At 41.1% G+C, this 20,366-nt stretch overlaps 1 protein-coding gene across 1 annotated transcript; it reads right to left on the bottom strand.

Annotated features, from left to right (window-relative positions):
* Window positions 1-1,105: 1,105 nt before the first annotated feature.
* Window positions 1,106-3,484, bottom strand: LOC124974405 (small conductance calcium-activated potassium channel protein 2-like). Its single transcript, XM_047537691.1, has one exon. It carries the CDS (start codon window positions 3,482-3,484, stop codon window positions 1,106-1,108), a length of 2,379 nt encoding a protein of 792 aa, XP_047393647.1.
* Window positions 3,485-20,366: the final 16,882 nt, after the last annotated feature.

Raw genomic sequence — 20,366 nt, 5'->3', positions numbered from 1 at the left:
TAATCTATAATGCATTACTTTCAATTTGTTAGTGTATCACCAGAGACCAAGCTCCTACACAGTAGTGCACTTTGTTATCTGAATAAAAGCCATATGAGTTGTACAGGGACCAGTCACTGTCAGAAGCGTGTAACATAATCGGTCAAAGATCATCAGGAAATTGTTATGCACACAGCGATTTGGGGACTGAATGCCAATAGCAAAAGCTATATTTTATGCAATCACAGATAATATGCCACAGGAACTAAAATTTGAACTGGTTTTGTGGGGCTAATGTAATTAATTAGTGGTTAATTGAAAGACGAGAACATCAAAACTGTGTGAAGCAAGGCCTGCCTGTAATTCTATCTTTAAATGTGTGTTTTGTAAGTGATGTTTGTAAGTGGAACATACTGGAAGCAGCGGAAATGAGTACAAGTGCAGTGTGCATGACTGCCATCAGTTCTGACTGTTCCATTTGTATGTAATGTTTGTCATGTTCCAGGAGCCCAGAGTTTTAGCAGACTCATGCTGAGTGGTGGTGGAAGAAGTCAAGATGAGTAAAAAGTCATGCATCTATGACTAAGTGAAAGCAGACTGTATTGGCTCCGCTCTTCAAAGAAATGAAAATTTCTACCAGATGAAGAAAGCAAGAAATCAAATTCTACAGAAGCTTGAACAACCAAAGGCCCTAATCATATCCTTTCTTGTGTGTTACTTTCATAAATTAGTTGATCTTTTTACACTGAACATGGTAACAGAAAGGAAGGGAAGGATAGGGGCCCCAAGGTTTCTGTTCTTTTTTTTTTTTTGCAGAAATTAACTTTTTTATTATATGTCATATAATGTAGTAGTAAAGTTTGTTTGAAGTGCATGAATAAAAAGTTAGTGAAATTACAGGAGGAACAATCAATATAGCAGTAATAGGTGCATTCCCTGTGCATCTGAAAGAAAAAAAAAAAGAGTTTTCACTCATTTTGGCCTAAAACTTAGTGTTCAGGTTCCCAGGATTCTGACAACAGAACCCGGATAACGTTGATTAGAACCATAGGGGCTTTACAATAAAAGCTAAAATATTGACCATATGATGGCAAAAAGTCTTATTTTGTGGTTAACTTATTCTCTTCTAGCTACTCTCTGATGAAGTTGGTGGCGCTGTAGAGGAGGACCTCCACCTCCTGGACGAGGACCGGGACCGCTCAGCGTTGTAGGCGACATGCTTGTCGTAGTTCTCCATCTGAGCCTCAATGAAGTCTCTCTGCTGCTGTCTGATGGTCTGGCTGAGGAGCCCAGGGAGGGCGTGGATGCTGCCAATCAAAGCCTCTAATTTGGTTTCCAGGGTAACGATCCTCTTCTCAAAGTCCTCACTCCTTTCATTTAAGTCAGAAATCATGTCATACATGATATTCTGGGTTTTTGCCAGATCCACCAAGGTATTTGCTTGGTCATTCAGCTTCCTCTGCTCCATTTTTACACTTCTTAATTGATGAATAGCTTGCAAGAATTTTTGTTGATGTTTTCTTACTTTTGTATGATCTATCTTTTTTACTAGCTTTGTATTTTTGTAAATTAGCCATGTTTCCCTGAGTACATTGGCAGCTGCGTTTTTCACTCTTTTTGTCAGCTGAGTATCCATCATGAAATTGTGCACGTGCTTTTCTGCTTTGGTAAGTTCTAGCTTTCTTGCCACCACAACTACCACCAGGACTGTACAACCCACACCCATAATTCCAGTAAGCAAACAGATTCCTTTTCCACAGTATGTGTTGGGTACCATGTCACCATAACCAATTGAGAGAAAAGTTATTGATATTGACCACATTGCTCCAAGGAAGTTGCTAGTAACATCCTGTTGATCATGGTACCTTTCACAAGCTCGGACAGTACATGTGACAATTATCCATAATGAGATACTAAAAACCAAGAGCACAGTTCCTGGGCAAATAGTCATTAAAGTCTTCATAATAAAACGCATATTGAAGTTTATCTTATTAAGTGCTCCAATGCTTCTAGAGGAGGCATCAGTGAAAAGTTTGCTATGTAAAAGCATGACTCTGGCAATCAGATAGAGTCTTAAGACCACTGGTATAGATAAAATAATATCCACATCAGCGGTGGTTGTGGATGGGGCATAGGAGAAGGCAAGCCGGGCTGTCCATGTGAACGTATAATTTCCAGGTATGGGATGAATAGCACACACCAGTATTTCCAAGCAGATGAAGAAAATACGCTCATAAGTCATGACTATTTTCCAGTCATCTGCTCCATTGTCCCCCAAGAATAACTGTATTTCCCTGGCGTGGTACACGGTTATCAGACCGAGCAGGACGATCATGGAGAGACTGATAAGGCATTTCAGAGCTAAGGAATACAGCAACGCCTTGTCATAGGCGCCCCACGACAGCTTGGTCTCGATAACCATGACCACAATGCCGAACATGCAGAAGATAAGCGCGTAGTCGCTGAGCCGCTTGCGCTTCTCGAACAGGGCGCGCCGGTGGCCCAGCTTGTAGCCAATGTTCTGGTTCTTCTTTTTGCTGGACTTGGTGCCACTACTGCTGCCATGCCCACTGCTGCCGCCGCCTCCTCCTCCAGTGCTGCCTCCTCCGCCGCCGGCTCCGTAGAGCGCCAGGTTGTTGGAGTTGTTGTGCTCCCGCTTAGACACCACGATCTCTGGGGCTGAGGACCAGGCAGCGGCAGCAGCGGCGGCAGACTGGGAGGATGCGCCGCCACCTCCTCCGACAGACGCAGGGGGCTGCAGGGGCTGCGCCTCCGAGTCCATCTCGTGCAGGTTCCGGCGGGACACGCTCAAGTTGCTGAGCGGCCGCATGACGCCCACGTTGTACCTGCAGCTGCTCATGGCTATTTCGGTGAAGGGGTTGCTCTCGCGGCGCTCCTGGGGCTGGTGGTGTTGGTGGTGCACCCAGTGCGGATGGTGGTTGTGGTGCGCGATCAGGGGCCTGGAGCCCAGGCTACCGAGGCTGCCCGTAGGGCTGGCGGCGGGCTGCAGGCTGTGGCACTGGTGGTACTGGGAGGCGGACACGGGCTGCTGCGCGTACTGCTGCCGGAGCGCACTGGCATGGCTGGACGGCGTCAGCTTGCTCACATTGAGCTGGTTACCCCGGCGCGACGAGCAGCAGCAGCAGCACGAAGAGTCCGACAGCGGCGAGGAGGTGCGGGTCCGGAAGGCGTCGCCGGGCGAGGAGGTGCTGAGCAACAGGGACAGGTTATCGCCCACCCCCGCCCCCGCCGCCGGGGCACCGGAGGAGGAGGCGCAGCTGTTGCACCGGAGGCATGGGTTGCTGCCGCCGCTGCCCGGCTGCTGGTGCTCTAGGTGAGGGTGGTGGTGCGGGTGCGGGAGGGGCGCGAAGGGCGGGCAGGGCTTGTCCTGGCTCTGTTGCTGCTGCAGGCAATGCAACTGTGAGGAGCGCGGCGGCGGTGGCGGCTGCTCTGGGAAGAAGCCGTGCTGGAACTCAGGTTTCTGTTCTAATCCTTCCTTACTCATCAGCTGCCTAGAGGTGGAAAGTGTTAGAATGTGCATGTATCAGAAGTGACATATAAACAGTTGATTAACATAGTTATATGCAGTATGTCTACAGTTCTGGTGTGAATAAAATGCATATGAATTGTGGGTTTCAAAATAGAAATTTTTTTATTTCAATGTTTCTACACGAGTTAAATGATTTACATTGATTTACTGACATTATACGAGTTGAATGGTAAAATTCTTGCTAAGAATTTTATACACATCCAAAGTAAGACTGTGAAGAAAGAAAAAAAAATTGTATTTTAATGCACTCATTACCTGCATACTGAACAAGAGGGCTTATATTTTCATTTTACACAGGGGCCTGCAATTTATGTAACCAGACCTGCATTCAGCATTCCTAGTGTATCTGTGAATAGTGCTTAGGGACATTTAGGATCTTTGCTTCTCTTAAACATGAAAACACTGAAAAGATCTTATGTAGAAAGTAAAATGTTGTTTCCCATGCATGAAATGATAAATTATAGATCCTTAGCAAGTTGCAATAATTTAACAAACCTTAGAATAAAAACACAACTAACTAAAACAACAATAGTCTTTTACTTTTGTATCTTATTCATGTCTTTTGGGAGGTCAATGAATTCATTATTGCATTACACTCCTAGGAAAAACAATGTGAATAATGAAACTTATGCTCAATAAGACATTTTCTTAGAATCAGCAAGTGAGCAAGTGTTAGCATTGGAATGTGGGCTCAGGCATTTCAGAAACTGAATCACTTGCTCTTTACACAGTTCATATAGATTATCTCCAACTGTAAAATCAAAAAATCACTGTCTCTCCACAAATCCTTTACAGAGTATAGACAAGAGTGGCCATGTGCTATCATGCTTACACTAAAGCCACAATAACTTTTCTTTTAGTTCCTCTCCTTAAGCCTACAACTGGTCCTTCAGATTATGAAATACATTGTGACAAATTTATATGGAGCAATATGATGTAATCTAAAATAAGTGAATATCCAGGTATGCAAAATTATTGACTTGTAACTATAATAGAAATAAAAGAGATTATAACATTTTTAAAAAGTAAAAGAGTAACAAAAGTTATTATAACTATTACTTTAGTTCTTCTGCATTGGAGACACAAACTAAATTGGAAAAAAACTTGAAGCATGTTGCAATCCCCTGTAATGATAAAAATGAAATATTTTAGTGAGAAATTAAGGCACAGAGAAATGTGCATACAATGTTCATGGATTGTACAATACTATATTGTTATGATACCTGTTCTAACTAATTCTATCTATAGGTTGAATGCACATACAAGCACAACTCTATCGGACAGTTTTGAAGAATTTTGAAAGTTGATTCTAGAATGTGTAGAGAAAATTATAAGATGTAGAATAGCCAAAGCTATCTTGCAAAAGAAAAACAAGGTTGGAGGGAATATGCAACCTGATTTTGAGATTAATTTTAATGATCTAATAACCATAATCATTTTGTATTGGCATAAGAGTAGACAAATAAATGCATGGAATATAACAAAATCAAGAAATACATGAAATAATCAGCCAATTATCTTTTCTACAATTTGAATAATTGTCTAATTTAATTGTGTGTGTGTGTGTGTATATGTATGTGTGTCTGTGTGTGTTGGTATTTATCTTGCTTAGTAAGATTTTTGGATCTATGGTTTGGTATATGCCATCAATTTGGGAAGATTTTTCATGATTTTTTTCAAATATGTTTTTGATACATTCATTTCCTCCTAATATTTCAACGACTTGTGTTTTAATTTTTAACTTCCTCTTAAAATATTTAACTACCATGCTTAGGTGTTATGTTGTAATTTTTCCTTGTGTTTTAGTTGGGGTAATTTTGTTGATCAGTCTTCAACTTCAGTTATTCATCCCTGTCACTGTTTGGATGACTGATGATCCAACCCAACAAAGTCATTCCTTATTATGTTACTGTGTTCTTAATCTAACATTTCCTTTTGAATCCTTTGAGTTCACATACATTCGCCATCTGATCTTGTGTGAGATATTTAATATATTACTCACGATTAAATTTCTTGACTGATAGTTTTAACGTTTCTGCCATCTGGAGTTTAATGCTGAAAACTGGTTTGTCCCTTTGGACTGAATTTTTTTCTGGCCTTTTGTCATGGACTGTAACTTTCTTGTTTGGAACTAGACATATTGTACAGGGTGATAAACCTGATTTAAATAGGTCTTTAGGAGTTGGGCTCTTTGACCATGGGAGTAGCTATGGGCACTAGAAAAATCAAATTCTTGTTAAGTTCTTAGTTTTGTCTCCCTCTTCTTGGTTTGGGGACTTCCTTTGTTCTGTTCCTCAGAGTCAGTTTCTTCTATTCCTAACTATAATCCACTTTTATTTTCCATAGAACTATGTAGTGTGTAAATCTTTTGGTTACATAGTATGCTACCTCAGTGGTGAATTTTTAAATGTTGTTTCTGACCTTTCTTCTGGGGAAGTGCTTTCCCCTGATGTAGCTAGTGTTCTCTGAAGTCTGTGTCATTGGAACCCTCTCCTTATAAATTACACCCCTCCTCACAACACAGAGAGACAGAGTTTTTGGAACAATGTTAAAATAGGATGGAATTCACTCTTCCCCAGTTGGGATGAGATAATCTTACTCTTGCCATGTGGCATTTCTGGGAATTGGGGCATTTGTACCAGCAGGGAGAGAAGTTGTGGGGGATTTTGTGATGGCTGTTCTTCCCATTTCACTGCCAGGGCCAGAGGCAGGAGAGGACAAATTAGAGAACAGTCGGGGAGGGAAATGAGGATGGAGAAGTCAGGAATTCTCCCATTCATGAGATTATAGTGGATGGTGGGGTGCTTGGTCAAATCTTGAAAAGTATGATCTGCCTATAAGTATAACCCCAGGATGGTCTCATACTCCTTAATCCCATAGAAAGCATCTGAGAAATGGGAACATGAAAGAATTTAGGGTTCTTTAATTTTCTGCTTTTTCAATTTCCATATCATTCAAAGTTTATGAAAAAGAAACATTATAGTAAAAAAGTGAATAAATAAAGGATAGTTTGGGTGGGGAGAACACAGAAAATTATTAAGGCAATGTGATGATTTTGCATGATCTATAATCCTGGGTAATGTCATACATCTGTCCAAACTGACATAATGTGCATCAGGAGTGAGATGTATTGTGAACTATGGGACCTGAGTGATAATTATGTGTCAATATAGGTTCATTGATTGTAATTAGCACACTTTTCTGGGGAGGGATATTGAGAGTGGGGGAGGATGTACAGGTGAGGAAGAGAAAAGTCTATGGGAAAGCTATATTTTCCCCTGAATTTTAAGTTGTTGTAAAAATAAAATAAAATGTATAAAAAATCTACTTCAGTGTTCAATAATCCAAAATTACTAAATTGGAATTATTTTTGCCCTGTTAAAGAAAAGTTTATGCATATATATGTATATATATTTTATGTGTATTTATGTTAATACAAATATGCAAGTCCCATTGCAACTTAACAAGTCCCATTGTGAATTATTTTAAAATGGAAATGTTCAATTTTTGTTTGAATGAAATTGTTTAGTGACAACTCATTTTGTGAACACTGTTATTGTGCAAGGAGAAGACTGCTTTATCAGTTATGCACAGTTCATAGATGTGCTAATTCCTCTGAGATATCTTAACTGAACACATACTTCATGTCAATTCTGTAGAGAACCAGCTGCAGATAATTTTTTGTTTTAAAGTTAGATCAAGGTCCCAGTACAGTGGGCATAAGTAAAACAATGTTGCTATGGGATAAAGCATCAAGATAGTTATTTTAAAAAAAAAACTTCCCCAAATATAATTAGAGATAAGAAAATTCTTAGATCCATGATGAAACATAAATTCTACTTTTCCCAGAGAGATCTAACATAGCAAGATTAACAGACTCTTAGTCACGTCTTAATCATGACAGTGTTACCTAAGTCACTGACTAGCCTTGTTCCAACCCAGGATCCAGGAATCTGTTCACCCACAAATTATCCTGCCCCTTTGCTAAGATTCACACCCATGACCAAATTATTACTTATTTTGAAATTATTTAACTTTCCCGGAATTTATAAATCTATGAGATGTCAAAATATTTTATTTTTCCTTATAATCAGGTGTTTTTTTTTTAATACAGTGTTCCAAAACAATGGATAACATTATAGTCCAGAACTGGGCAGATTTTTCTGTATTGTTGTATTCCAAGATTAATAAGAAATACCTGCCAAATGCAATAGAACTGATCATTGATTTACACCTTTATTGATATTAATATCAAAACCAGTGTTCATTTCTAATGAAAAATGGCTCACCCCACCCCACATTCCAAGGTCATGTTGATCCCTGATTCAGGATCACATGGTTGAATTTGTTAATTTCCCTCCTTGGCAGGGATCTTGTGCTCTAAACCATATCCTGCTGCATGTCCACCCCTCCAGGAGCCTCAGAGACAGAACAAAAATGTCTCATTTCAGTGAAGAGGACTCTCAGTGCCAATGAATCCTCCAGTCAGTTTTGACTTCACCAACTTCAATATTATCCATGCCTCTGGATAAGTGTTTCTCTAGAAGCACTATCACTATTTAATCTTCATGTCTTTAGAATCTCGTTTGTGACTTACAGGATGTAGACTTACAGGTTCCTTGGTATTCTTGAATCCACTTGCCTTACCATCTTGGAGGTGGTTCATCCTCTTAACTACTACACTCATAAACTCACATCAGAACAGGTTGTGTCTTCTTGGCCCTCACATTTCTTTCCCATGACTGATTTGTTCCTCATAGAATCTCAATTCTTTCCTACAAGTAGAGACTGCTACAGATAGAATATTTATGACCCTACCATATGTATACATTGAAACTCAATCTCCCATTTGATGGCATTAGGTGTGGCCTCTGGGAAGTTACTGGTCATGAGGTCAGTACCCTTATAAAAGAGAATTCAGGGAGTTTCCTTGCCTCTCCTACAAATCATGAGGACACAGTGAGATGATGTTGTCCAGGAACCAGGAAGCCCTCACCAGACACTGAATCTGGTTATGCCTTGATCTTCTACTTTCCAGCTTCCAGAACTGTGAGAAATAAATCTTTACCATTAAGGTGATCCATTCTATGCTCTTTTCATTATGGCAGTCTGAATGGGACTAAACAGGAATATGTATTCAAATTCATGTGATCATATTCTATACCAAATTTACCAGATTTATGACACATCTTTTACAAAGTCATTGTTTCTCATTTTCACCTACACTTTGAGTGATGTGAACATAATTTCCTACCATATATATATTTATATATAAAAATTTCCTACTATATATATTTTTTCAATTTTAGTTTAAAATACAGAAAATAGTAAATGCATGTTTTAAGCACTTGCTCTATGCTAGACACTGGACCAGATCTTTTCATGAAAATTGACAAATGTATTTGATTAAACATCTAATGAGGACCAGATATTTTAATATGTATTATCCCATGTAAACTTTAAGGGCATTTTCCAACAATTTTGTTGTCATAATTCAAGATGAAGATTTAGTCAAGGTCACATAACTAATAATATCAGACACAGAGTTTAACCACAATCTACTACTAATTTGCCTGGCAAATTCGATTAGGAAGTGATTACATAAGAACAGCAATAGGAGGTGACATCAGGATATTGAATATCAACAATATCAATAATAAAAAGCTTTGTGATTGTGTTTGGTGCAAGAGAAGAATGTAATGTTTCAATCTGCACCTCTGCAGATATGGTATCACATTAAGGCTGAAAGAGAAGTCTGGCCCCATCCTTGTTTACTTAGTTTCTTTGGCTCTGTCCATTCATGGATTTCAGATTGAAAAGAGAATCCTAGGATGATCAAAGACAGATAAGAGAAACTTAAAACCTGAATACTTATCCTTGCACCATTTATCAAACATTACTGTGTGCAAGAAACTTAAGTCTGTTTCATCATTGTGACAATGCCTTTGGAAGTCAGGCACCTGGGTTGATGTTGAGAACTAAGTGCCTTAATTCAAGACCATTGAGGTACTCAGTATAGAATCAGGTTGTAGGTTAGCCCAGAATATGGCAGCTCATAACCTGCTGTTGTTTTCATGACTGCCTTTCACACATTGATAGACTGTCCATATTTCTCTCTTCTTCTTTCCATGCCCAAGATGATGAGTCCATTTTGTGTGGACCTTGTAATACAGTCCTTTAGTCCATTTTATAGCTGGGACCTAGGTCCTATGATCATGACCCAAACTCAGTTGCCCAGGCCACAGTCTTTGAAGCAGGCACCATAGAGCAAGTTGTTCTGGTCGGGGCTGAGAAGCAGGTGCTTCAGTGCTTCACAGTAGCAGTAGCAGCTTCTCAGGGTCTCAAGGTCAAACTCAAGGTACAGGAGAACCAAAGACTACAATAGTCAAATCAAGTCAATTTTCTGATGCTAAAATCTCAGCAGTGCCCTTGTTTGACAGCTGATTCCTCAGTGTGTCATGATGGCAACTCCCTGGAAAATATCTCATCCTTTCTACCTGTAAAGAACCCCTAATTTTCACTCCTAGTCAACAAGATTTTACAAAGAGTGTCAATAGGATTTCACAGGAGTTGGGCAGAGAGTTCAAAGTGATGTGAAGCTTCCTCTATCTTGTAAATGCCAGATTTGCAGACAAATGGTGTGATAGAGTCTATTTTAAAGAGAGATTATTGCTATGCTAAAGATACTATCTCTACTTTCTTGGTAAAAATGTGTAAAACCACCACTGTCGAGGCTAAGAATATTGGATAAAGAGTAACTAATGTCCCCATACACTCCCACTGTCATGTAACAACCCCACTCATGATAAATCTAAAAGAACTTTCAGACTCTGAGGTCCAGAGTACCCAGTGGACCACTGCAGCTTAAATAAACCATCTTCCTGAAAAATCCCTCCGGTATTCAGCTCCATCTGTTCTACATCATTGCTTTACTACATAAAATAGCTACAGTCAATTCACTTTTCTTCTCACATCTCAGAATCCTGGACTCCTCATGGTTCTGCTGCTTCTGGGGACAGAGTGGAATGCCAAGATCTTCTGGTGTGGAAGGACTCCAAGCACCCACTGATAGGAGAGGTTGGCTCAGTGCTCTTTCCAGAAACTCAGAGCAGGTTAGAGCAGCTGCTAACACATAAAGCCCAGGATGGCTTTATGTGGAGGGTGGTGTGAGTTATCCCTGGGCTAAAGATATAGCTTAAGTCTTAAGAGACATTGTCAAGTGATGCATTTCAAAGATGGCTTTTTGAAAAATGTATAAAATAACTAGCACCTTGGTTTAAACAACCAAAAATAAAATGAAGCATTCATGGTCATCTCCAGTTTTGTGTCTGGTTCTTATACCATCTGAACAGGAGGCAGTAGAGATAAAACAGAAAAACATCTTTCTCTAAGACCTGCTATGTGCCAAGGCTAGCCTGGGAGCTGCATCTGTGCGGTCACATGGAACATCAGATTGACTGAGGAAACTGTGCCCAAAGACTCAAAGAAAAATGGATTTGGGGATGGGCTGCTCTGCCCCTGACCACATGGCATTGAGTGAACTTCTTCATCCTTGTGCTTCTTCTGGGAGAGTAGTGTGGACAGTTAGGGTTGAGAATTAGATGTGTTCAGTAGTGATTCTTAGTGTTTCCATTGTTGATTAAGGATTGCACTGTTTCCAGGTTGGAAAGGGGTTTAAATTGCGGATTCTCTATGGAAAACTATCCTGCTCTGATCTCTTACCCAGGCTCCTGTCTACAAAAATAAGAGGCAGTCCCGTGTGGAATGACCAACGCCCCAGAACAAAGCAGGACTCCATGACATGGAACAGAAGGAAATGCAAATCACCAGCAACAGAAAAGTGTGTTCCACTCACCACCTCTAGTGATGTGGCTTCAATTTGCCCTACTATTTTGTGGAGATAAGGAGCTTACCTGGAGCACTCGTGAGGATTACCTGTGAGTGTGAACAAGTAAGACACGCTGTGATGAGGTCAGTGATCCTCCTCAGGGATGCTATTTCTCATTTGGCACAAACAAAACCCAAAAGGCTTCAGAAACCTTACTTTTCTCGTGACAAAATTAAATGAATTAATTTATAAAATACTTAATCATGACTTATTTAACAGATAAGGACCACTGTGTGACCAGCTTTGTGCAAGATGTTGGTTTCAGAAGAGAGCACTTTCCCTCATGGAGACTACTTGGAAGAGATGGGGAGAAGGTGAGAGAAGCAGAGTCAGGATGTGGGAAACAAGGAAGGAAACAGATTGGATTCCACATCTATCTGAGCTCTTTTTAAAATGTGTTTTTTAAAAACTTGTAAAAACAGAAAACTGCTTTTAAAAAATTTTGGAGACTAACACCATCTTTGTAACAGAACCCTGGAAAGAAGCATTGATGGGAAAATTTTGCTCAGATAAAAATAACCTAAGTTTCCCTTAGTAACTATTTCTTGGGTTACAGAAGTGTCTGAATTTTATTAACCATTTTAAGGTTTTATCAAAATCTGCCAAATTTTGCTTTACCTTAATGTTAAATATTATAAGATGTATAGACAGTTTCCCCCACTTATCTGTGGTTTTCCTTTCCAAGATTTCAGTAACTCATAGCCATGGGTGGTTCAAAAATATTGAATGGAAAATTTCAGATTTATACAATGCATAAGTTTTAAATTGCACACTCTCCAGAGTTATGTGACAGAATTTCATGCCATCCTGCTTTGTCTTGCCTGGGAGGTGAATCTTCCTTTTGTTCAGTGTATCCACATTGTATATGCTCCCTCCCCATTAGTTGCTCAGTAGTTTGATTATCAGATCTACTACCTCAGTTTCACAATTCTGTGTCCAAGTAACCCTTATTTTGCTTAACAATGACCTCAAGGCACAAGCATGATGATACTGGAAATTTCATTAGAGTATATTGCTATAATTTCTCTATTTTATTATAAGTCATGGTTCTTATTCTTTTATTGTGCTTGATTAAAGTTAAACTTTATCATAGGCATTATGAGTAGAGAAAACAGTGTATACCTTACAGGGTTTAATCATGAAGCAGACCAAACTACCCCTCCCACCATAATTGTAATATATAAGCTTCTCTAGGGACCCCTACCATAATTAAGCTTCTTGTCGGCAAAATTTTACAGTGTCAACAGGATTTTACAGGAGTTCTGCACAGAGCCCAATGTAGCTTGAAGCTTCCTCTTTCTTATAAATGCCAGGTTTGCAAACAAAAGGTGTGATAGACTGTCTCAAGAGTGCTTGTTATACAAAAATTATTATCTCTGTTTCCCTTGATAAAAACTTGTGAAACTTCTGTCTGACATAATATTGGGACAAAGATTAACTGTTATGTACCCACCCACTGTCATGTAACCACTCCACTGAGGATAAATCTAAAAGAATTTCCAGACTTGGGATCCAGAGATTTCAGGCATTTGTACCCTCTGGACAACTGCAGCTTAAATAAACCTGCTCCCTGAAAATTTCTTCAGGTATCCAGCCTCAAATCTCCAAAATCAATACCATCTGCAGTTTTAGGCATCCACTGGGGGTCTTGGAATATAACTCCTGTGAATAAGGGGGGGACTCATCTATTTAGAAATAAAACCAATAGTAGTCTAAAACCCATCACTTCCTAATAATCAATATTTCATCCATGGAAGGAGCTGGAAATGGAAATCAGTTCAGATGACATCTTTGGATTAGTAACCTTGACCTTATCTGAACTAGTAAAAACCCCGTGGTGTGTGAGCTGAAGTGAGCTGAGCTGGCGCTATGTTGAACTCAGCTCTTCCTCTGTGATTTATGGCACTTCTGCCTTAGTGAGGTTGGAAACCCTGAGAGCTCCTAACCTCCCACTTCACTTGCTGGCTTATCTTCTTAGCTTGGAAGAAAAGGGTGCATCAAAGTGAAGCTAGAACACTTAAGGGGATGTTTTACAACCTCAGGAAAGCCTGGAGTTAATCTCATCCCATGTGAACTGGTCAAATATCAAAAAGCAGCTTGCTTTTTATGGGCTCCCCCACATCCTGAAATCAACAGAAGTAACACTTTGTGAAGTACACAAGTCTGCATGGGGTGAGCCACAACCTGGAGGCTGAAGAGGCTGAAAGCTTTGCAGGAGATGGGATCACAGGCAAAGGAGATCACTGGCAAGGGGCTCCCCTTAGAGAAATCAAACCCAGTTCCACTGTCAGGGACATCTGAGCCAGATGGATTTCCATTCTTGTGGATTTCCAGTCTAACAAAGACTTTTCTGAGACAAAGACAGACAACTTGTGGTGCTTATGTGCCCGCTAGGTCCAGGAACCCAATAGTCTATAGGGAGAGCTCTTAGTTAGCTCCAGAGTGTGAACACAGCTGAGCTGGCATCTGGGAGGTGTTCAGATCCTGCTCATGACTGTGTTACAAGCAGTGAGTAAAAGGTGTTGGTCGCCCCTTAGAAGCTGCTTCATGGAGCAGCTCCCTCCAATATCCTTTTTTTCAAAGTGGTCTTTCTCCAACCTTCAGTTCTCTCTCTCAGGGTGACTGCAGTCTTCCTCATATTTCCAATGGCACATCTAGGTAAGTAGAAATTTGCATAATTAACTGCTCTCTATACTCTGAACTTTACTCCACCATTGCATGTTGGCCAAACATTTCTCCCATAATGTCCCATGAACTCCTCATCAGGATGACTTCACCTCCACATTGAATCAGTTTCCATTTGCCTACAGTTTCTTTGCCTCTCCTGATGGCACCAGCATGGAGCCACTCTCTCTCCATCTCCACTAGTGGCCAATTCCATTCCATGCTGTTAGTAGAAGAACCCTCTACTCCTGCAGCCAACTTGTCCCATGGACCCTGCAGTGTCTCCTCCAGGTTATTATAACTCTCCTAACTGGCCTTTCCATATAACATTTTCAACCAGAAAGCACTCGTCTTCTAAAACTCAGCTCTGGGCAGGCCACATACCCGTTCCTGCACAGGCAGCATTCTTCTCTTTGACCTTTTCTGCCTTGGCTTGCCTATCTTGCATCATCTGCTCACTCTATGTCTCTTCACTTCTATGTCTCTATGTCTCTTCTCTTCTATGTCCAATCATTATCATACACTGTCCTCTCTGAACATCATGACGTTTTGTCTCTTCCCTTATTTACAGTATCTTCATAGCACCACACACTCTCTGTCCCCTACTGACCAGCTCAAGTTTTGCTCTTTCATGAGGACATGTGACATGTTCTCTCCTTGTATAATTTCTAATGTAAGGAGGATCTAATGATGGATTCTTTTCAGTCTTCTGATTGTTTTCCTTATGTGATCATTTCCCATCTGCTATGGTTACTTGTTGTATTATTAAGCACCATAAATGAAGTGGCTCAAAATAACTGGAATTCATTTTCCCACTGATCTGGGGGGCAGAAATCCAGATTCCAGGAGAGGCCCTGGTCCCCATGAAGCCTGATGGGGAGAACCCTTCCTTGCCTCTTCTGGTGGCCACTGGCCATTTTTCACACTCCAGCTTGTAACTGCCTCATGCTGAACTCTGCCCTCTCTACCACATGTTGTTGGATGATAATCAGATACAAGAATTATTAGTAATTAGAATATTAGTAAGGCTTCTTCCTCTCTTGAATTTGAAAGAACTAAACTCTATCATGCATTATTAAAGTTTATTCTTTTCATTTATACTTTTTCAATGTGAACTAAATTTGAGACATCAAAGGAAGAATAAATGCACCATTTCCCTCCGTAAATGTGGGCCTTGTTCTTGTCTACACAAGGGGACCTACTAACTCACTGAGGAATCCTGAGTCACTCTCAGTTCTCCTCTCCTGTGTTATCCTTACACCCACCTGTGAATCTGAGTCTTAACTAAAAGGACCAGCATTATATTCACCTCTGCATCATTTCCCTCAGCAATACAAAATTCCTAACCCAAATTGAGCATTGGGCAGTGGAGGAGGTTTTCCTATGAGAAACACCAAAGTTTCAATTTTATGAGACCCACAATATATTTGCCTCTGTACATAAAACTCAGAATTCCAGGTGATTTACCCAATTCACTCCATTTTATAACATCTCTGATATTTTTTTTTTTACTTCCGATGTACCATTTTAAAAATCACATTCTTCCCCCTTCTCTTTAAAAAATGTGCACATCCGGCGTGTCTTCCTCTCGCCCTCCGGGCCGCCGCCGCCATGCTTCCAGCCACTCTGCTCCGCCGCGCTGGCGCCTACGCTGAGGCTGCCGCCGCCCGGGCCAGATGTCCTTCACCTTCGCTTCCCAGACGCAGGGCCGGATCTCGCGCCCTCACCGTTGGACCCGGCACCTGCGCTCCCAGTCCCAGGGCTCCGACCGCCTTCCTAGGCCACGTGCCTACCCAACCCGTGAGCGGCCGGGAGACCGAGGGTGCCCTAGCTCGCGGGGTCGCACTACTGTCCTGGTCCTTGGGCGCCCCAGCTTCCTTCCTTTCCTCTCTCTACAGCCCGCTCTGCCTCCTCCCCTCCCCTCCGGTCCATGACCAGTTCCTCACCCCCAGGCCTCCAACCGGTGGCCGACCTGTTTCCCTGGACCCGGACTTAGGTCCCCTGGCCGTGGGGTCCCAAGGCTGAGCCCCCCCCGACCCCCCACCCCCGGAGCCGGCAGGGTGGCTTCACTCGTGTCTTCTTCCTGGCGCCCTCACTGTGGTTCTGAATCTGAGCCCCGACCCCTTTCTGGGGTTAATGCCCCTCTCATTGTGCAGGTCGCTGGACCGCGCCCTGCACCTTGGCTCCCCTCAACCCTAGCTCCCAGGCCTTCTCTTCTCCCGAAACTGAGTTATAAGGGTTTGTTCTAAGAGTTACTCCTTGTGTCCAGCTGTCCCCCGGGAACCCTCCTGGGGGCTCCCTCCTGCTGTAGCTTGTGTCCTGGCTTCTCCCTGGGGAAGGACCCAGGTGCTTCCCAGTCACAGACAGTCCTACTTGCCGATGAGCAAGGTGCTCCAAGACTAAGGGTGGCAGGGGCAGTTTCTATGACCTCTTCAGGGTCCAGTCTTTTCCGGATGCATTTCAGAGCAGTAAAGGCCAGGTACCTGGTGACTCCTGAGGATAAAAAAAATAAAAATAAATAAATAAATAAAAATAAAAAATGTGCACATCCATGGTCAAATTATTCACAATAGCCAAGAGGTAGAAACAAGGTATGTGCCCAGCTACAGATGAATGGATGAGCAAAATGTGCATCCACACAATAGAATATTATTCAGTCTTAAAAATGAAGAAAATTCCAACACATAATGCAACATGGATAGATCTTTAAGACCTTGTGCCAGGCAAAAGAAACCAGTCACAATAAGACAAATACTATATGATTCCCCTTCCACGAGGTACTTGGGATCATCAAATTCATAGAGTGATGGTGCCCAAGACTGGGGAAGGGAGACAGGAAGTTAAGGTTTAATGGACACAAAGTTTTAGTTTTGAAAAATGAAAACAGTTATGGAGATGATTGTTGGAGATGGTGTTAAAATGATGCATATTGCTTAGTGCCACTAAAATGGTCCTAAGTGCCCTGAGCCTTGGAGACAAGTAATATGTATGAATGGACTTTGAAGACAGATGCAGAAAGGGCACTGAGGGTGAAGACAATGTTGTGCACAAGTGTGGGAGGGGCCTGGAGGCACATGTCACAAGGAATCTGTAAACAGAGTAGCCTCATTTAACTGTGTGAGTTGGGTCAGTAACAAATGAGATTGGAATTGTATGAAAGAAACACTCAGAAGCTTGGGCTTTCACCATTGTGTGACCCATGAACCACCTACATCCGTTTCATTTAGATGCTTGCTGAGATGGGAATCCCAGGCTCAGTTTTAATTTGTGTGCATTAGATCTTTGTTGCTGTTGATAGGAATTGGCATTTCTCATAAGTTCCCCAGGTGGTCCTTGTGAGGAGGATAATCAGAGAACTAGGTTAGCTTAGGTCTCACTTAAAAGTCCCTCAATCTCAGCTACAGCTTGGGAGAGCACCTCTTTCCATAGGTCACGGGGGTGCAGAAGCACTGCAAACTGAATTCTGAGATGAGCATGTGATGTTCAGGAGCTTTCTTGTTCCAAGCAAATATTGGCTTGCAACTCAAAATGGAAACTTTGCAGCCTGTTTTATTCATGACTTTTGCAAGAGTTTCCACATTTGCCAAAGGAAGTGCTTGCCAGATGTAAAACACATGAAGGATGCACTGCTTTTTCTTCCCACACATGGGTAAGTCATTAAAATTGAATCAGTTTGACAGCAGACAGCTTAGGTGTTCATTGGTTGTTGGAACCTTATTTTCACTTTCTCTTTGTATGTTTTACTTTATTTTTAAAAAAAATTAGTTACAAGGAATGTGAAAAAGTACCACCAGGTCCTCAGCCTGTACAAAATTTATGTTTAGGAACTTTAAACAAAACCCTAACATTCATTTTCCTTTGGTAGGAGGTGAAAATTTCCTTTTAAAAAAAGAAGGCTACTTATTAGTGTGCACACATACATGCAAATTCAGATTAGAAAGAGTGTCGAAGGGGAGCATGATGTGATGCCACCTTGCTGGATGGAGTGAATCCAGCTTCTCCTGTGAGGACTGGGAAGGCAATCCTTGTGAAGAAAGGAAAACCTTACATTGGAAGTGACCTAAAAGGACAGTGTGGGCAAAGGGAGACACAAAAGATGGGCAGGTGGAGTGTGGCAGTGTGTCCAGGGACTGACGCTATGGGTGGAGGTGATCCTGAAAGGAGGTGATCTCACATTGGAGAAGAATTCAACAACAAGGAGTGGGGATTACACTTAATCTATAGACAACACAGAGTCCTTCAGTGCTCAGTGGGATCATGTTTTGGGTAGAGTGTTCTAGTAGTCTTATTTTATGAACACTGAAGGGAGAATATTGTAAAATGATTAAAATGGGTTTCCAGTACTTCAACTCCTCAGTGATTTTACACCAGCGAGAGAAAAGGAGGGAGTGGATTTAAGAAAGGCTGAGTTAGAATTGGCAGGATGGTTGCCATGGTGGCTCACACCAGTAATCCAAGTGACTGGGTAGGTTGGTAGGCTGAGGTAGGAGTGCCACACGTCAGCCCCTGCAACTTAGTGGAACCCTCTGCAACTTGGTGAGAACCTATCTTAAGAAAACAATAAAAAAGGAAAAGAAAAGAAAGAAAGAAAGAAAAGGGGCTCAGTGGTAGTTTACCCCTAGGTTCAATACCACAGGGGGAAAGAAAATCTTACAAAATGGAATGCATTTTGTGTATTTGATATGGTGGGGGAAGGGTAGAGGAAGGGGTCATTTGTCAACAACCAGGACTGAACCATTGAAACATTTCTTAACCTTTAACCTTAGTGGTCCACCAGCTCAGAACAGTGTACCAGACAATTCCCTTCAATGACCATGCTGACCGTTAATGATTATCAAAGTATTCTTGGGGAGCCATTCCTTATGAATATGGGAAAACGTGGCTGTTTTTCTCTGCCAGTACCGTCTTCTACCCCACACTGCTGCTACTCAGACATTAATACAATATGCATAATTATGTGATGATGTAATTTAATAGGAGAGTGTTGAGCCAGCATGGGATTCTGGCTGAACAATCAGTTATGTGGAAGTGATGCATCCTGCTGCACATCCCTAGGTGTTGGCTGTTGTTCCATGCAGAACATCCAGCTTGATGTAGGCATGGCATGTTGCCTAATGATAGAAGTGTGGTCAGGACAAGGACTCTACTTTGAGCACCATGACCCCACCAAATCAATGACATAGCAGAGAAAGTCAGTGCATCTATAAGAAATCTTTTGCAACTAGCAAAAATTTGAGGGGGGGGGAGTGAAAAATAATACCCCCTTACTAATTGTCCAAAATATTTTTTTAAACATCGAATATTTTTTCTAACAAATTTTCTATGGCCCATTTTTGTGAAATTAAATGTGTATGAGCGAAGGGAAACCTGTACTTCTCCAATGTCCTTCATAGAATCCCAGTCCTTTAAAATTTTATAAATCGTCAGTATCATCGGTTTGACAAAAACACAAATAATTGACACATGGTTGATTTACAAACATTGATTTACAAAAATTGCTTCAGATAACCTTGTTGATACTAAATGTTTAAACTTGATCTAGTGATTACCTCTCAGGGATGAATATTCCAGGCACATTTTAAGGCCTACGTATGCTAATTAACTTAATTCTTCAGTTGTCTTTTTAGACAGGTACTATTCCTATCTTCCATAAAGACTAAGAAGCTGAGGCACAGAAAGTTGTGCCAATTTCTTCAGGTCAGATCTAGCAAGGTAAGGAGCTAGAATGAGAATCAGATCTTACCCCAGAGCCACTTTGAACCACTGTGCCCCACTGCCTCTTTGTGTACAAAACGAACAGAAACAAAACCAAAATATTCCCTAAGATGAGATTTGGTGATAGAATTAGAATTTATATAGCTTCTTATTTACTTATCTTCTAAAAAAGACATTAACACAAAGGGCAAAGAATCTCAATAAACTTCTGACATCATTATTTAAATCATCTAATCATCTATAAAACACGATTTTCAGAATACCATCTTTGTACTTTGGAATACTTACAATCCCTAGGATCTTGATCAAGTCATTTGTGTTTCAGTTTAGTTTCCACATATCTAAATTGGGGATAATTTCAAATCTGTGAATATCTACTATGATCAGGTATGATAAGGAATCTTCCAGAATCAGCTCATAATAGTTCCCCAATATATATGACTTGTGGTTGTTAAATCAGTGTGGGCTGGAGATGTAACAGAGGTAGAGCACTTGACTTGCATGAGTGAGACCCCGAGTTTAACCCCTGGTACAAAAAAAATTGCTTAGTCAATAGATCAGGGAACACAA

Source organism: Sciurus carolinensis, unplaced genomic scaffold (genome assembly GCF_902686445.1).
Source record: "Sciurus carolinensis unplaced genomic scaffold, mSciCar1.2, whole genome shotgun sequence".
Taxonomy (NCBI): domain Eukaryota; kingdom Metazoa; phylum Chordata; class Mammalia; order Rodentia; family Sciuridae; genus Sciurus; species Sciurus carolinensis.
The sequence above is the reverse complement of the archived record's forward strand: the minus strand, read 5'-3'. Positions and strand labels throughout refer to the sequence as shown.

Excerpts from the sequence above, each read along its gene's own strand:
- LOC124974405 (XM_047537691.1), bottom strand. The coding sequence starts at position 3,484 with ATGAGTAAGGAAGGATTAGAACAGAAACCTGAGTTCCAGCACGGCTTC.